Source organism: Diorhabda carinulata, chromosome X (assembly GCF_026250575.1).
Source record: "Diorhabda carinulata isolate Delta chromosome X, icDioCari1.1, whole genome shotgun sequence".
NCBI lineage: Eukaryota > Metazoa > Arthropoda > Insecta > Coleoptera > Chrysomelidae > Diorhabda > Diorhabda carinulata.
The window spans coordinates 12630702-12647909 of record NC_079472.1 but is presented as its reverse complement, the minus strand read 5'-3'; the positions used below and the strand labels follow the sequence as shown (position 1 = coordinate 12647909).

General features: G+C 32.3%; 1 protein-coding gene and 2 non-coding genes across 3 annotated transcripts in view; 2 read left to right on the top strand and 1 right to left on the bottom strand.

Moving 5' to 3' along the window:
• Positions 1 to 765: 765 nt before the first annotated feature.
• The window catches only part of LOC130900624 (uncharacterized), a 23045-nt gene continuing 6602 nt past the window's right edge, over positions 766 to 17208 (bottom strand). Inside the window, exons 2-7 of the mRNA XM_057811347.1 lie at positions 13316 to 14246; positions 4603 to 4786; positions 3096 to 3296; positions 2527 to 3036; positions 1237 to 1621; positions 766 to 1179 (exon numbers count right to left, since the gene is read on the bottom strand). Of these exons, the coding sequence (XP_057667330.1) occupies positions 843 to 1179; positions 1237 to 1621; positions 2527 to 3036; positions 3096 to 3296; positions 4603 to 4786; positions 13316 to 14233 (2535 nt within the window). The 5' untranslated portion in view covers positions 14234 to 14246 and the 3' untranslated portion in view covers positions 766 to 842. The remainder of the gene's footprint in view (positions 1180 to 1236; positions 1622 to 2526; positions 3037 to 3095; positions 3297 to 4602; positions 4787 to 13315; positions 14247 to 17208) is intronic.
• On the top strand, positions 6643 to 6714 carry Trnat-cgu (transfer RNA threonine (anticodon CGU)). The gene has a single exon. It is a non-coding gene; the product is annotated as a tRNA-Thr (tRNA).
• Trnat-ugu (transfer RNA threonine (anticodon UGU)) lies at positions 7293 to 7364 on the top strand. The gene has a single exon. It is a non-coding gene; the product is annotated as a tRNA-Thr (tRNA).

The window sequence follows — 17208 nt, the reverse complement described above, 5'->3', positions numbered from 1 at the left end:
AAATCAGATGGTTTTTTTGTTGTTACTTCTTGGTGTTAATATATAATTGTGTAAGATATATAAGATGATAGAACATTCAGTCACAATGCCTCATCAAGTAATTGTAACCTTAATATATTTTCGAACTTGACTTGGATTATTGTGTACTGCTAATTACAGTTATTTTTATTTCCGAAATAGATTATTACATCATTCTATTTCAGTATTAATAAAATATTGAAGGACATTTTTTTAGGTTATATTATATTTAATATTATATCGATAACTGGAAAAAAATATAGTACGGCAACAAAGTTGAATCTATATAAATTTAATTTGGTCGAATGAATGACCGTTGCAGCTAAGTCCTTTTTAATTCCAAAAAGAAGAAGAACTTATTCTGAACGTTTGCATTAAAAACATCTGTAGTAATGAAGTGATTAAATGAAATGTTGAAAGCGTATAGATTTATTATTTATGTGTTGATCGAGGATATATACTTCCTGGAACATTGTAATATAATCGTATGATTCATATTTTGATCTCAAATAGGATTTTCAACGTTTTAACTATTCAGTATAATTTGTCAAAAATTAGCTATTCTAAACTATTAGCTTCTCTCAATTTAATCCGTCACAAATGGGTATTTTTAAATTGAATTTGATCAAAAATTCGGGCTCAACTGCAATATAAGTGAAAATAGTATTTTTTGCATTTATTTGATTATATACTGGCTTTTTTTATTCTTTAATATCTCAACAGTAGTGGTAGTGAAATAAAAAAACGTTTTTAAGAAGACATTATAATAATTTTTTATTTACAACAAACAGTATATGTAACTTCAACGTAACTTATACATAAATTCAAATATATTCTGAAATAAATACTTTTTTGAAATCTGGTATGCTATGGATACACTTTTCACCGCATTTTTCATCACAAATCTTATCGAAACACCCAGAGGAATCTTCGATATACACAGTAGTTGTATTAGGCAAATACTCTTCAGATTTAACTTTTTGCCTCACTACTTGGAATGATGAACAACCAGACTCCTTACAACTACTTCTCAAAAACCTGTCGTTCCAACGGATTTTACAACGATCTTCTAAAGTCATATACGAATTAGATCTTTGTAGAGAAAAGTTGTTCCTCAAGTTCTCTTCAGATTCGATGTAAGCTTGAAAACCTTCCAAAGATCTAAAAAATAATTATCCAAAGTAAATTCACAAATTTCGATATAATTTCTTAGCTAACCTTTTTGAGTTCGATCTTGTTATCCTGAAATCGTTTTTAGGGGTGTCTTTTTCAGTTCCAGTTCTATAAGAAGTCATCACCGGTCTATTATTAATGTTATTTATAACGAAATATTCATTTTGTTCTTTGTTTTCTTTACGTTCTTCCTGATGACCGCTCTGGAAGAAGTCGAAATCGCAATTTGCTTCCGTGGTGATGGAAAAACAACTCTTAGAACTCATCGAGTCGAAATTTTCGTTAATATCTGTTATATAATCATCGTCGGAACTGTAGTTATCATTTTTGTCGACAACATCAATTTTCATAGAATTTTGATTAATGTTTGATGATTGTTGTTTAGTTTCTATTTGTTTGGTTTGGGATGAGTTGAAATGAAGAAAATTATCTGGACAAAAAACACAAAGTACAATTAGTATTAAGATAAAATAAGATAAGTCTCTGTACAGGAAAGCCTGGGCACGAGCGGTCGTTGGTTAAGAAATTAATGGCGGCTCCAATAAGAGAAGCGCTCGAAACAGTGGTTTCAAACAATGTTATTGACTATTGCTGAACCACTGTTTCACCAAGACAACGCACCGATTCACAAGTCGATGGCAACTATGGTTAAATTTAACAAATTACACTTAAAATAGCTTTTTCGTCCATCGTATAGTCCAGATCTGACTTCCAGTGACTACTCGCAAAAAAATGCTCGCGCAGTAAAAAAATCAGCGCAAATGAAGAAGCAACTGATGAAACTGAAGCCTATTTTGTGGCAAAACACGAATCCTTCTACATTTAGAAGTTGCAAATAGAATTGTTTAGAATAAAAATGGAATCTACGGAATATTTAATTGCAATCTATTAAAAAATGAATAAATAAAATTTAGTTGTCGACATCAGCGATATTTTTGATACGCGACAACATTGTCATACCACGCGATCATTTATAGTAAAGCACCCGGTATATAAAAAACACTTTATCGATATAGAATTTCAACCATGAAAAACGATTCACAAGTGATTACAATAAGCGAAAAACAAAGTAATTATTACGCCAAAATCGCTGCAAATTATCTCTGATCGCGTGACCTTGTAATTATAGGCAGATGCCGCGCTTGCGCTGATTACTACTCGTTTAAAACACGTGACGGCGTCGTGCCCCAGGCGATGCAGTACTGATGCCTACCTGATTGGATTTATGAGATAGATTCAATCAAATATTAAGATTAATGTAATTAGATGAATTATATGAAATCTGGCAACAATGTACACACTTTATTAAAAACGACAACAAATTTCATTACTTACTGATTTGTTTGATATCCAGATCATTTAAACTATCCTCGCTTCTACTCAATCTCATATTATTAACTCTAAATAGATTTGTGGAATTTCTTACATCTTGTTTATTATCGTGTAAATTTCCGTTAAAATCGGAATTTTTATGAAACGTGTATTCATTATTAGCAGCCGTATGAATCGATTCTTCGCTGTGACTGATTCTTTCTCTACGAGTATCGCGATTCTGAACGAACTGATTCGAATCGTAGCGCGCCGAATTCTGTGAATTGATTGGTGTTAGATGATTATTAGGATTTATTTGACGGTTTTCTATTGGTTTGAATTGGTTCAGTTGATTGAGTTGTTTGTTTATGTAACTAGTACTCAGATGGTGTAGATTCGAATGACTAGGACAGAGATCGGTCTCGCAATTACCGCAGGATTGAAATTTTTGAGGATTCTCGATAAAATCGTGACGGTTGCTTAGCAGGGAAGTGTGAAAAGCCACGTTCGCTTGGTGTTTATCTCCTTTCGTACCTGTTAAAAACATAAAATAATTTTATATTTAAAAAATTTAAAGTGATAAAATCGTTTACATCTTCTGTTATCCCTGTTTCTTCTGTAATTGTGAATAACGGGGAGTCTGCCGTCGATACTTGTATACAAGGACCCGTTCGTTATCGGAAATCTATGTTCGACGGCTTGGAAAACTGGTAAATTTCTTTCCGAAGTCGGTAGTTCTAAGCTTTGAGGTGGACTGGCTATACCGAATGTCCTAAATTTTCCTACCAATCCAACTGAAATTATAATAAAACAAAAAACGTAATCTACATATTTCTGACAAATCTAGTAGACAAGGTAACGATTTATTTTCAAAATTACGGTATTCGAAGTTCGAAAAACAATAGCCCATTTTGTGAATACGAGGGCGACTCAAAAAGTCTAACGTCACAAAACTACAGATCAAACGACTGGTATTTGAGGTTTCAAAGATGTAAATACCTGGGTTACTCAAGAAGTTTTACTAAAAATTATTTTAAATATTGGATTCGTTTGCTAAAGCTGCACCTATTCGAGTTCCTATCAACTGTTACGGTTTCGCAGATCCTCTAATAAGTGGTTTCCCTCCTTTCTTTGTCTTTTTGTTCTACAGCTGGTTGGGGTTCAGCTGTTTTCTTGATTGGATGTTGGGCTACGTTTTCTTGTATCTTCTTCTAGTAGGTCTGAGTTAATCTTCTAGGTTTTGATGCACCATGAGTTCCTCAATGATTATATCAAGTTCTACTAACTAAGAGCTTCTGGAGAGATCTCTCAACAGTGTATCTCCAAGTATTTTCACGACTGGATGTTGTGGTACGTCTTCGTCTTTTTGAATATTATCCTCCAATGTTGTCCTGGTATATCATGGTAAATCTGCTAGGTCTTGATATGTCCAGGGGTGTCCATTGATTACATCAAGTTCCATTGGACTAAGAGTTTCCTACACATTCTTGACATTGTATCCCCAATATATATAGGGGATAAGGGTGTCTTTGATGATGAAGAGCTTGTTATTCATCTTCAGCTTGGGTCTTCCGAGTCGCCCTTTTCCCTTTCTCGTCTTATCCACTACGTAGTTGACCAAGTCCTTGAATGACAATCCCTGCTCCATGTTGAATTCTTACTATTTCTTCTCCCTTAATATCCAAATTATCTTCTGGTATATTTGTAAACATCACTGCTTCGGTTACCTCTTCTTCGATTCGTTACACGACTTCTTTAAGTATTACAATACTTGGTTGGGTGTTCCTGGTGGATATGTCGATGTAATCGTCGTTGAAGGCCATCAAAACATAGTATGTTCAAGCGATATCCACCATGTAGATGTTGGTAGAGTACTTCTTCTTATAGTTCCCTACCTTTTCTTAGTTTTGTCTCTGCGTACATGGCGTATCAGTCGGCGTCCAGCCATTGCAATCAACTTTACTTTTTGAACATTCTGGATAGCCCTCGTACATCAAATGTTTGATTTTATCAATTATCTTTAGTGTTTACTTGGAAAATTGTTGTTACGAGCACACCAAATTTTGGATTAAATAATTGTTATTTTTATATTTTGCTTACCGTGGGGAAGTTTTTCCTCTACGTTCGATCCAGAGCATCTGTAAACGCTAGAAACCCATCTACAAAATCTGGAATCTACTATCCCTAATCCGACAGGTATTAATACGTCTTGAACCAATCCTAACCATAACGCAATTCCTGGTACGGGCCAAGGATATATCAATTCAGGATAAATACAAAGTATCTGTAACGATTTGAACGTGCTGTATTGTTTGGAATAACAGTTATTTTGTAACATGTAAATGTCTAAATAGAGTCCCACCTCTATACTTATGATTTAGTTACAAGGAAATAGGCGATTTTTTAAAAAAAAACGATTCTTACACAACTAGATATTAATGCTTAGTTATTCGATTAAAATATCGATTTATAATAGATTACGCAACGACCTCGTGTATCGTACAAGATTTCTTATAATTAACAAGGATGTTAACAAATGTCTGATTTCACAAAAAATATGTTTATAAAGTAATTTTAGAAGATACATTTTTTAACGCAATAAATATGATGTAATTTAAGAACGCGTTAATTAAATTTTCACGGTTGATATTACTATTAATTGAAACTAATTATACAGAGTGATTCAATTAAAAACAACGAACAAAAAATATAGGCAATATAAACGTTGTGATGCCATAGCAAAAACTGGGTGGCCATCACGTTTTAGGAACGATACAGCCATGTATCACCCAAGTGGTACAGTAAAATTATTTTTTGAAGTTAATAAAATATAATTCCCACTGTTTATAAATTCACGTACGTGGTATTCACGTACCAGCTCCTTCGTCTAAGTTCCAGCATAAGTTGTACAACTTAGGAAATGTTTTGTATACACTTTTCCATACTATTGGACTGTTTTTACTTATATAACATTTAAAAACAATAATTGATCAATTTTATAACTACTATTTGGTCAACAAATATTTATTTCCTACAATATCTGAAATAAAGTTGAACTTGACAACATCGCATATGATAAATCCAATAATATCGACTAACAGAAGATTATTCATTCAAATGGTATATATCAACTCTTGTTTTTGTTTATTTATTTATACAAAGTCTCACTGTATTCTTCAAATTCATCGAGAAACGTTTATTTCTAGTCTCAATTACCCGAGAAAAGAAGTGACCCGGTTTTCACGTCTTTGCGAACCTAATAAACTTCTCAAATTAGTATCGCTAATTTATGATTAAATTTTCCGTATTTTATTGAGTACATAGCATTAGAAAAGCATTTATATCAAATAGAATTTAAAAAATGTTACAATACACATTGTATAATTTATCTATCTTTCACCTATTATCATATTTATTACTTGTATCTGACGCATATTGGATAATTATGGATAATTGTTATAAGCATAGAGTTTATATTAAAGATAGAGAGGGCGGAATGTAAGTGGGCGTGTATTATTGGAAAATGGAGAAATAGTATTGGTTTACCACTCTCTATCTCTTTCTACCCGCCATTGAAACTTGTTAATCTTCTGTTTTGCCGTTTATACACTTGGCATTTCTACGTCATGGTTTTCCAATTAGAATAGAATAGAGAGATACCTATGAGCAGTTCGAGATCACAAGATCTCTCTACTTTCAATATTAGCTCTATGGTTATAAGACGTTCTTTATAACCTAAAATTTTTTTATATCAATTATAAAATTTTTAGTTTATTCAATGATATTCATGTTTTTCAATTAATTTTACGCGTAATACAATATTGTCTATTTTAAATCTAATTAAACTTAATGTAAATTCATTGTGTTTATATTAGTTGCAACCGCTATATAAGTTTGAAAATGATGTGCGTACGTGTTTGACAGTTCTTTATATGGAATGAAAACAAAATTAGATATACACATTGCGACATATTACAAATATGAGTAGACAATTAATGAATTAATATTTATGTTGTATTAAGCCAATTTTCATATTTTTGTATATACGATTTAAATATAAATACCACTTAATGAGATAATTTTATTATTGTAAACATCGTAATCGTTGCACATCGTCATTTTCACTTTGCCCACGCAAGTGCCTCTTTAGCTCAGTGGTAGAGCACTGGTCTCGTAAACCAGGGGTCGTGAGTTCAATCCTCACAGGAGGCAAACGCAATATTTTTATTATATTTATATAAGAAAATGATTTTTTTCTCATCTTAGATTATTTTGTTCTTGTTGCAAACTTGACTTGATTCTGATCGATATTTTTAAAACTGGTTTAGACCTCTTCATCTTCAATTTCTGAATAGATAATAGAGTTTAATTCATATCAATCCTCCAATTCTGCAAACAACGCAAATAGCCCTCGTATGACAACACGTTCTGAGTACGTTTACTATTAAAAATGTCAAATTTATGTTGGCAATGTCAGATTTGACATATTCAACAACCCTCGTATAAATTTCTTAGACCTTTTGATATATTAATGCTTCTAAATGTTCTTGATATTAGGTCTCTTATGTTTTTTTTTAAATAATTTTTTAGAGATTGTTAAAAAATTGACGTCTCGACTTAACAGTCTTTATGAAAATAGACAGAAGATACCTAAAATTAAGAAGATTTAAAAGCATTAACACGATTTTTTTCAAAACAAGTATGTTTAAATATATTTTATTTTTATTAAAAAAAAAAAATGTTTTGTCTGGATATGTTTTGAATATGTGCTTTAAATAATGTAAATTGTCGCCTCTTTAGCTCAGTGGCAGAGCACTGGTCTTGTAAACCAGGGGTCGTGAGTTCAATCCTCACAGGAGGCATTTGCATAGTAATCCCAACATTTTTTTTCTTGTATTTCACGATTGGACTAAATAAATTACCGTTGAACATTCTCTAATAGTAATTTTCACCTTAACATTTAAAATGAGAAACGTGAATGAATAATATTTTCCCACAATTCAACTATATACCATACAAGTACATAACCCTGTTTATTGCTTCTTTGTTCTCATATCCGGTTCGATATAAACAATTTATAAAAAGTATATATTATACAGGGTGGGTTAAAAAATTGCTTAAACGAATTATTACTCTATTTGAATTTCGTAATAAAAATAATTGTCTTCAAATATGCACAAAATATGATGTAACATCAAGAAAGTATCTGACTAATTGAAAGTACAATAATTAGAAGAGAAATTTGTACATAATTTAGTAATTTTTCAATAAAACGATTATTAAACTTGGTATTGGAGAACTTTCAAAATTTCTCTGATCAACTATGCAGATAAATTTACTGCATAAAAACACTATAGGGTGGTTCATAACAATTAAGACGTACGCCAAGTAGATCATTTGAAAGAAAATATGGCCTAAATAAATGAAATACAGGACGGCTAAGTTAAAATACAATAATTATAAATTTTTAATGTCAACGATTTTATAATTTCAAATACTTCCTCGAAATCATTCATTCGTTTAAATTAGCATCCGTTCTCGCCCATTTATCTACAGCTGATCGTAATGGCGTATATATATATATATATATATATATATATATATATATATATATATATATATATATATATATATATATATATATATATATGTTTGTGTTTTAAATCTCCATCTCAACTCGATCTACCTTTGCTTGACCTACTTGTTGGAGTAGATTGCACATTTCTTGTACGAAAACCAGGGCCGTACTTCCGATAAGAAGAACCCGTACGTTTTTAACAAATCTGTACGTCTTAAGGTCATAACTGGTTCAAGAAATTAATGTAAGTTGCAAATTACTTGTTTACATTGTTTTTGAGCCATCTGGTCGTCAAAAGGGAAATATGTGACATCCTCACCCTTGCACATTTGATAGTTGTAAACACTCTGGTTCACTCAGGACAATAAAAAACTACGAGGAACGACGGTTAAGGTCATTAACCTTTAAATATCGTCACAGAATATCAAGGTCAATCTAAAATTGATTTATTTAATTTGTTTTATTTCGTATTTTTATTATTCTATGATAGTTATTGATTTTACCAATATAATAACGATTTTTTTTTGTTAAATAAATCGTTTATACGAGGGTTGATACTCAGGTTTTAAGATATGACAACACTGATGTGAATATGTCATTGACGTCATTAAGTTTGACATTTTTAATAGTGAACTTGTTGTTATACGAGTGCTATTTGAATTGTTTAAAGATACTTGAAACTTTCATCGTGGTTAAAAACTCGTAAACCTTTTCGTGCATTGATTTTTCTCCTGAGAAATAAAAATCTCATTATAAACCGCTGTTTGTTGGAAAACACTGTCGATAAACCTTCAAGTAAACTGATTTTGAGAGGTTGTGCCAATGGTAAACTAACCAATATCTCGTAGTTTACAACACAGAGTAGTATATAGGGGAGCTCAAAATTAGGGGCAATTAATTTTTATACGAAGTTGCATTTGGCAAATTTGAAATTCACGCTTGATTAGATATCTGACACCTCGCTAATAAGCGCCAAGAATGACAAATCATATATCAGGACGTTTTTATATGTAAAAACCAAGCGCAAGAGGACAAATCCTTTTACATTTTAGTAGTTTGAGTGGTGCCTGCCGTGTGGAAATGCCTGTGGATATTGATTTTGAACTTCTCTAGGTTGTAGTGTCTTGATTGCTGATTTCACAGGCTTGCACTTTTCCAAAGAAGCGATTGTCGTTCTGGGCATTCGGGTGTCTTACAAATTCTGCACTAGGTCTGGTCAGCGACTTTTCTTCTATGTTCTAAGTTGTCAAAGTTTCCGGATCTTTCGATTTTTCCGACAATTCCTGCTAATTCCCTCATTTCAGGATGAGTACAAGTTAATTCATTATCAGTAATTTTTACCTATGACTTAATTACGCAACGAAATCGTCTGCAAATCGCAATGAAAACACCAAGCAGAAAAAAATTTTGTTTTGGTTTCTGCGTTTCTTTTTATTGTTTAATTTTTGTCTAAAATTTAGCTTTTGGTACAAAAATAAGCATATACACCACGATGGTGAAGACATTTATATGCGTCGCACCTTATTATACATAATTTGATCAATAGTTATAGTCCTCACCATCTTATTATTAACCCCCCAGAATGATTCGATTACCTTCTACTTACCATTACCTAAAACCATTAACATACTCATACTGTACACCAAATTTGGTACTTTTAAATTGAAGGGTTTCAAAGAAATTAATTTTGAAAATTTAGATCTCATAACTCCTTAGCGATATAACTTGGTATAGAGTCAAATTTTGGACTTTTCTATATTTTTCTACTCCGTCTGCTCTTACATGGGACACCCTGTATGTTAATTTTGCAATCCCTTCATCGTTAGGACTATTTCTATGCACATATAATGTAGCTGTCTAATTTCGATTTTTGTTTGTTATACAATACATGGAAATTTGAATAGGAACGTGCTCATTAGCCGAGTTCGACCCTGTTCCTTCTAGTCTTTTTACTTATACAACTTTCATCTCGTTTTATGCATTATTAATATAAGTATCGTATTGTTTGACGAAACTGGGCTTGTCTGTATGATTTATTGAATATTTTGAATGGGTTTGTTCAATAGGTCAATCTCACTTCGATCTAAATAAATTTTAACACAATTTTTCATCGAATTATAAACATTATCTAGTACTCTTAAGAAATATTTCATTTTTTGTTTTCTAATACAGAGTGTTTAAAAAAAAAGCGATCTTGTCTCTAGGATGGATAGAAAACTGAAAAATATTTGGGGTTTGCTCAGTAAAAAAATGAAATGAGGCCTTTTTGTAGAAAATTTAGTGCTCTACATTTTTTATTCGGACATTTTTTTTCCAATTCCTCTTAGTTTTCGAGTTATTCGGGTACCAAAATTTGGAAAACCCGTGCCCGTAGGCTTATTCAGTAACCTAACCTAACATCTGAGAATCTAGAAAATCAGAAGCGTCCAATTTAATTTCGGATTTAATCATATTTTACCTGTACTATAAATTAACGGAAAACATTGTTTAAATGTACGCGTTTTCATGTAATTCAGTCAATTACCGTTTCTGTGTTTTTTTAAATTAGTACGACAGGCACTTCACCGATTCCGGGCAATTTCAAACAATTGACAATGGCGTTAAACGATTACGTAATAATCTTAATGGGGGTATTACGCTTTGTTGTTTATCCGTTATGCGAAATAACACACATTAAATTTTTTTAAATTAACCGATATTACGAGACAAACTAATTATAATTTATTATTAAAATGTTTACACGAATTTAAAGCGTCCATAAACACTTGTATATATCAATTCTATTTTTTTAAACGTTTTCACTAAGAAAATTTCATAGAAAAATATTTTTTTCATAGAACTGCCGACCTTCGTTCGTGACACAAGTTATGATCTAGCTTTCTGTTATAATTACAAACCTCTTCTTCAATTTATTGTTAATACAGTGTCTCTTTATATACAGGGTGTCCCACGACGAGTTAAAACTATCTGTAGATGGCAAAATACTTACATTAAAATCATGAAAGTTTCTACGTTTGAGTTTTCGGATACGATCTTTTTAACTAAAATATTTTCAAAGATGGCCAACTTCCGGTTCTACCGGAAGTCGACTGTAACTTTGTTGTTTTGAATGAAACACCCTGTATATTAATACATTTTTGAAATCTACGTGAAATTTTAGTATACTTTTGTCTGAAAACTTTTTTCGAAAAACGCATACTTTTTGAGTTATTAATTTTTTTTGTAAAAAATTTGACCCTTATAAATTATTTTTTTACGATTATTCCCTCCAAGATTTGAAAATGGTTTGTGTTCGGTTGCTTTTAGCAAGGTCAGACGTATTTGAATCTTTGCTGAAAAATTTTTCATTTTATACAGGGTATGTATAAAAAGTGTTCAAAGTTTAACTTCATAAATATCAATTTTTTTTATTTTTTTAAATAGAACCTCCTGTTTTTTCTATTTTAATGCGTAGAGGGGTAAAAAATAAGGCAAATCCATGTATACTTTCCTATACCTAAACCTTACCGTTATCCAGATATTAAATGTTTTGTGTAAATTTTTAGAGATACAGGTGAGGTCCAAATTTTATTTTGACCGGTTGATACAAGCACTAAGAAATAAAAAAGTTTTTTTTTTTTATCTTGCCAAGGTATGTAGAAAAAATCAAATCAAATTTAAATCTCAATTTAATATCTAATGAATAAAATTTAGACCACACCTACATCTCTAAAAATTTACAGAAAACATTTAATATCTGGATAACGATAATGTTTAGATATAGGAAAGTGTACATGAATTTGCCTTATTTTTTACCCCTGAACGCATTAAAATAGATAATACCGGGTGGTTCTATTCAAAAAAATGAAGAAATTTGATATTTATGAAGTTAAACTTTGAACACTTTTTATTCACACCCTGTATAAAATGAAAAATTTTTCAACTTAGATTCCAATACGTCTGACCTTGCTAAAAGAAACCGAACAGAAACCATTTTCATATCTTTAAGGGTATTCTCGTAAAAAAATAATGTATAAGGGTCTGCAACGGTCAAATTTTTTACAAAATGATTGATAACTGAAAAAGTATGCATTTTTCGAAAAAAGTTTTAAGACAAAAGTATACTAAAATTTTATGTAGAATTCAAAAATGTATTAATATACAGGATGTTCCATTTAAAATATCAAAGTTACAGTCGACTTCCGGTAGAACCGGCCATCTTTGAAAACATTTTAGTTATAAAGATCGTATCCGAAAACCCAAACGTAGAAATTTTCATGATTTTACTATAAGTATCTAAAAAAGGTAAACTCTATAAGTATTCTTTTGAACAATTGCGCAGTATGTGCTCTGGAGCCGGTCCTGTCCGGTTTTAGTGGAATTCTAAAATTCTGCTAAGACGCAGCACGTTTGATATACCCCGAATTCGTTTTTACCATAGCAGGCGATTTGTTTACATTGTTTCTTTCGAACTAATTTCTAGGTCTATTTATTTCTCTTTATTTATGAAATGAAATAGTGCGCAGAATCGCCGGAAAAACACTTTTTGACAGGGAGAGAAGCGAGGACATTTGAAGAACATATAAAATTGACACAACGTAAACGAATGGATATTGGGAAGAAAGATATAATGCAACGAACACATAGATCGAATGAATGACGACATAATGGTCAAAATACCTAGAGACAAGTCGCCCCTAGGGCGCCGAAGCATTGGAAGACCCCGCAAGAGATGGACCGACAACCTCTCTAATAATTCAACGCTAGAGGATACGAGGAAAAACAAGTATTTTGCTTACATTAAAGAAAAAAGAAGAAGAAGTCTATTTATTGTATATTTTCCAGAACTTTTCGGAGTTTCTTTTAGGATATATAAACGAGTTTGTTTAAGCGCAGTCAAGTTAGTTTATAATAAATAGTCATAGTGAACAGTACCAAATAGAAAGTAACCGAAAAATTTGAATAAATTATATAAGTTAGTTAAGTGTTAGTAATAAGTTAATTATTATAAGTTAGTAAAGTGTAGTGTAAAGTTCACGCTTTGGTGTATGGTAAATAAGTGCATTATAGTCTTTCTTAGCGTTTTACTCCGAAAACGGTTGATTTTACGAAAAAAATGCAAAAGACATTTTTTGTAGATAATTTTACTAGAAATTTTTTTTATAATAACCTCTATCGATCTCCGAGCAATAGATTGCGAGATATTTGCGAAATACTGATTTTCGTTATCTTTTGACCTTAAAAATTAATACTTACAATGATCGGTAGATGGTAGAATAGATAGCAGACGATAAGAACCGGATGAATAGTTTCTAACCCAGTGCGATTCTCTTCGGTTCGTTTACCACCTTTCAGACTCCTATCCAAGCAAGGCCTCTTGGAATTCGTAGAACTGACCGTAGTAGATAAATCAGAATTCCAATTAACGTCCCTGTTTCCACAAAAATAATTATTCCCCTCATTCTGTCCTCTCTGTATCGTATACGTATCGTAATAGTTTTTTTCGTCGTTACCCAAACTCAATTGACTCAAATCCGAATTAGATTTTTTGATATATTCGAAATTGTTTTCCCTAAATCTGTAGAAATTGTAGCATATTATAAAGAAACTAGTGAAAGATATCACAGATAGAAACATGTGTAGTACCATTATGAAAATGTTGAACTTTATGTCCAAATCGAAAGGCATGAATTTGCATTCGAAAACTGTTCGAGTCACCCGAGTCTCCTTGTCGGTTTGAGCTAGGATAGCAGCCACGCCAACGCAGGCGCACAGAGTAGTTAAACAAAATAAATGATATATAATGTGAGTAGGTGTTAGAAATATATTTATATTTTGATCTTTTCTATAGAGTTTCATAGAAAACAAACCGATTATGGCTACGGTAGTTAGAGAACTAGCTTGGAAAGTATGGATGGAATTGAACATCCAAACGACGATACTACAATATTCTAATGTGATAATACTGGGTTCGGATAAAGTATTGATCAATAGATAACATAATATGCTCAGATTTCTTATTATTGATAGAACCAAAATGCATACTATCGGTATATCGTACGGGCCCCATTTTTTACGATTTTTGTGAAAAATCACTAGCGTCCATATTAGTAAAATCGTGATAGTTGGTAAGGCTGTGATAGTGATCAGCTGTTCGGTGGTAAACTGGATCATCTTGAGGACGAATCTGTAAGAAAAAAAAATTCTCTTGGATATTGCTTTCGAGATAGAAAAATCAAAAAACAAATATTTATAATTGGATATTTCTTTATTATTTTTAATAACGCATATGTTTGAACGCAACAATCCCTCCCTTTGTTTGACTCGATGTGTAAGAGCTCGCATTCTCGAACACTTTAATCAGAATTAAGAGTTGTACGTTGATCTAATGGAACTATTTCAAAAAAACCGGCAACTATTTGCTTCCAAGTGTTTCCGGCGCGAACAACTTTAGTTGGATTCGGCTAGTCTTGAAAGACGCGAACAAATTTTTTTAACAGTCAAATGTTGAGGCAATATGCGAGTGGAACGTACGCCTCAATTTCACGGTATGTCACCTGACGATCATGCGCACAACATCGATATTTTCTGGCACAACAGCCGGTTTTGGACGATTTTCACGAAATTCATTCTGTAGCGTAAAGTGTAATCACGATTAAATTCGAAAAACACAGCGTAAAACGGTAGCTGAAGATGGTATTTCATCACCAAAAGTCGAAACGAGTTAATGACAACGTCAAATTTGACATATTCACATAGATGTCACCATATCTCAAGTAACAACCCTCGTAACACGCATTTTAAGGTGATTTTTTTCTGTTTTTCTAATAATGGTACTATTTTATATGGTTTTCTCTTCTATTGCTGTTAATTATGATGTTTAAGACATTTCATAATACAGAGTGGGCCATAAATTACGATGATATGACGATGGCTCGAACAACTTTGCTCGGATATTAAAGTTGGACATGAAACTGTAGGAATCGAAAGTGAAAATGTTTGATTTTGAGGTAAATCTTTCTTGAGATAATTTTCAAACGTTTTTGTAATTTTCAAAACTCAATTGGACGTCTCAATATCAAAAGTCGAAAAAACAAAACTCCCAAAAAAATTTAAATAACAGAGACCTTTAAATTGATCAATTGGTTTTGTGAAGTTTTCCTGTAACCTGGTGAGTCTTGCTTCTTTTCTAATCCTGCAGAGGAAAATGTCTTCTATATCAGGGCAAAACCTTGAATGTTCCCATCCAAATCTGAAAAATGCAACGAGCCTCTCCCCGAGACAAAAATTGAAAACCAGTGAGTTATATCTTACCAAAGAGGCAAAATCGGACATGGAAGTTCGATTTTGTAGTTTAGAGTTCGTTTTAAAGAGAAGAAAACACCTCATAGCAACCTCTTGGTGATACTTCAACCAAAGCGACTGTTGGTGTTTTTTTTTCTCGTCATTTCTCTTCTACCATGTTATCCGCTCATCCTTTGCAAGCTAGTACGTTTTTTTGCAAATTCTCTTTACTATTCTGCTACCTTTTCCTCCATTCATATAATGCTTTTATGAAAATTATGCTCGATATGACTAATTATGGAGAACTGTAGACATTTCTAGTTTATGTCCAGTCTACGTTCTGAGCATCAATAAAGACGCGCAGCTCAATTAATAGGTCTCTAGATCAAACCATACCAAAAAAAAAGGAAAAAACATAGCTCCCAATAACTACACCGAGATTGCTTTAGTCTCAAGGTCACGTAGAAGAACATTAACCAGCAAATCTTGAATTATCTTTGTCCACCACCAACATCGAAACTATAAGCAATTGCTCTGGAAATATCGAAAGCTTTTGACAGGGTTTGACAGTTCTGAATTCAAGATCATTTATTTATCATCTTCATTAATCCACTGGTTTCTTAAAGACCGATCCATTAAGGTCGCAATCGATGCACATACTCCAGAGAAGTTTGAGCTCAACGCTGGTTGTTCTTCAGGGATGATCTTATCACCTAGCATAAAGGTGTCGTCGGCTAACACCCAATCCTGCAGACAATCAGAGATCAATACCATTAATAACTGATCAGAAAAAAATTCTGGTATATGGTAGAAGCAATCTGATTGAATAAAATGCGGGCGAAGACAGAAGCTGTTGTTTTCATTTACGCTACGGCTTCGGATTTGGTTGGAAATAATGACCATAAAGACCAAAAAGTTGTTCAATCCCCAACAGCTTCTAGTGCAGGCTTAATCCCACCTGGAGCTGTATTTGCACGATATATTGCAAGTCTGTGGAATCAACTGCTGCTGCAGCAAAAAATAAAATATTTTTTTTGGATTTATAGGAATTACGTACCGTTCCAAAAAAAGTTCCAGGCAACCTCTCCTCACCATTATGAAGTTAATAGAGCGGATTCACTAATATAATTATAAACGGAGCACAGACACAAATCATTTTCGTTAGATTATTAGTTTCATTAGACAGAAGACACTTCGACGTACAAACATATTTTTCAATTTAAAGTCGTAGCACAACTGATCATAAATTGAGACTGGATGATAATTTTTTAAAGGTTAAAAACAAAACAAAAGATTAGAGAAAGTAAAAGCTTCTTAATAATTAATTTAAGATAATATAAAACTGCGAGGTACGTGTGAAAATAATAAATCATTATGGGAAAATCTTTTGTTTTTAATTTTTACCAACACAGCGGCGGGTATTTTTAGAACGATACCTTTTAACTTGCATAGTAACTACTAATACTTAGTTATCGTGTTCGCCCATCTCTATTAATTCACCTAAGTACCCAGAGTAGCGTTCGTGCTAATTCAAGGCGTAAGAATCGATTTGAAAGACGCACGGTTCCAGAAAAGATGACAAATACATTAATTGGAGCTTAAAAATCAGTTTAAATTTGATAAACAATAAACTTAGTTCATATAGTCAAACATTTCTTTGTCTTTTTTTACAAAGGGTGAGATGGACGTTTTTTGTTAAAAATTCAAATTCAACATAACCTAACCACAACTATAACTGAAACCCGCCCTTGAATATGAATGTGCTATCGGAAAAAAAACTAAAAATACATAATTTTTGTGGAAAGGGGATGTTTTGTCGCAAAAATTATATATCCCAATATACGAGGGGAACGCCCATACCTTCG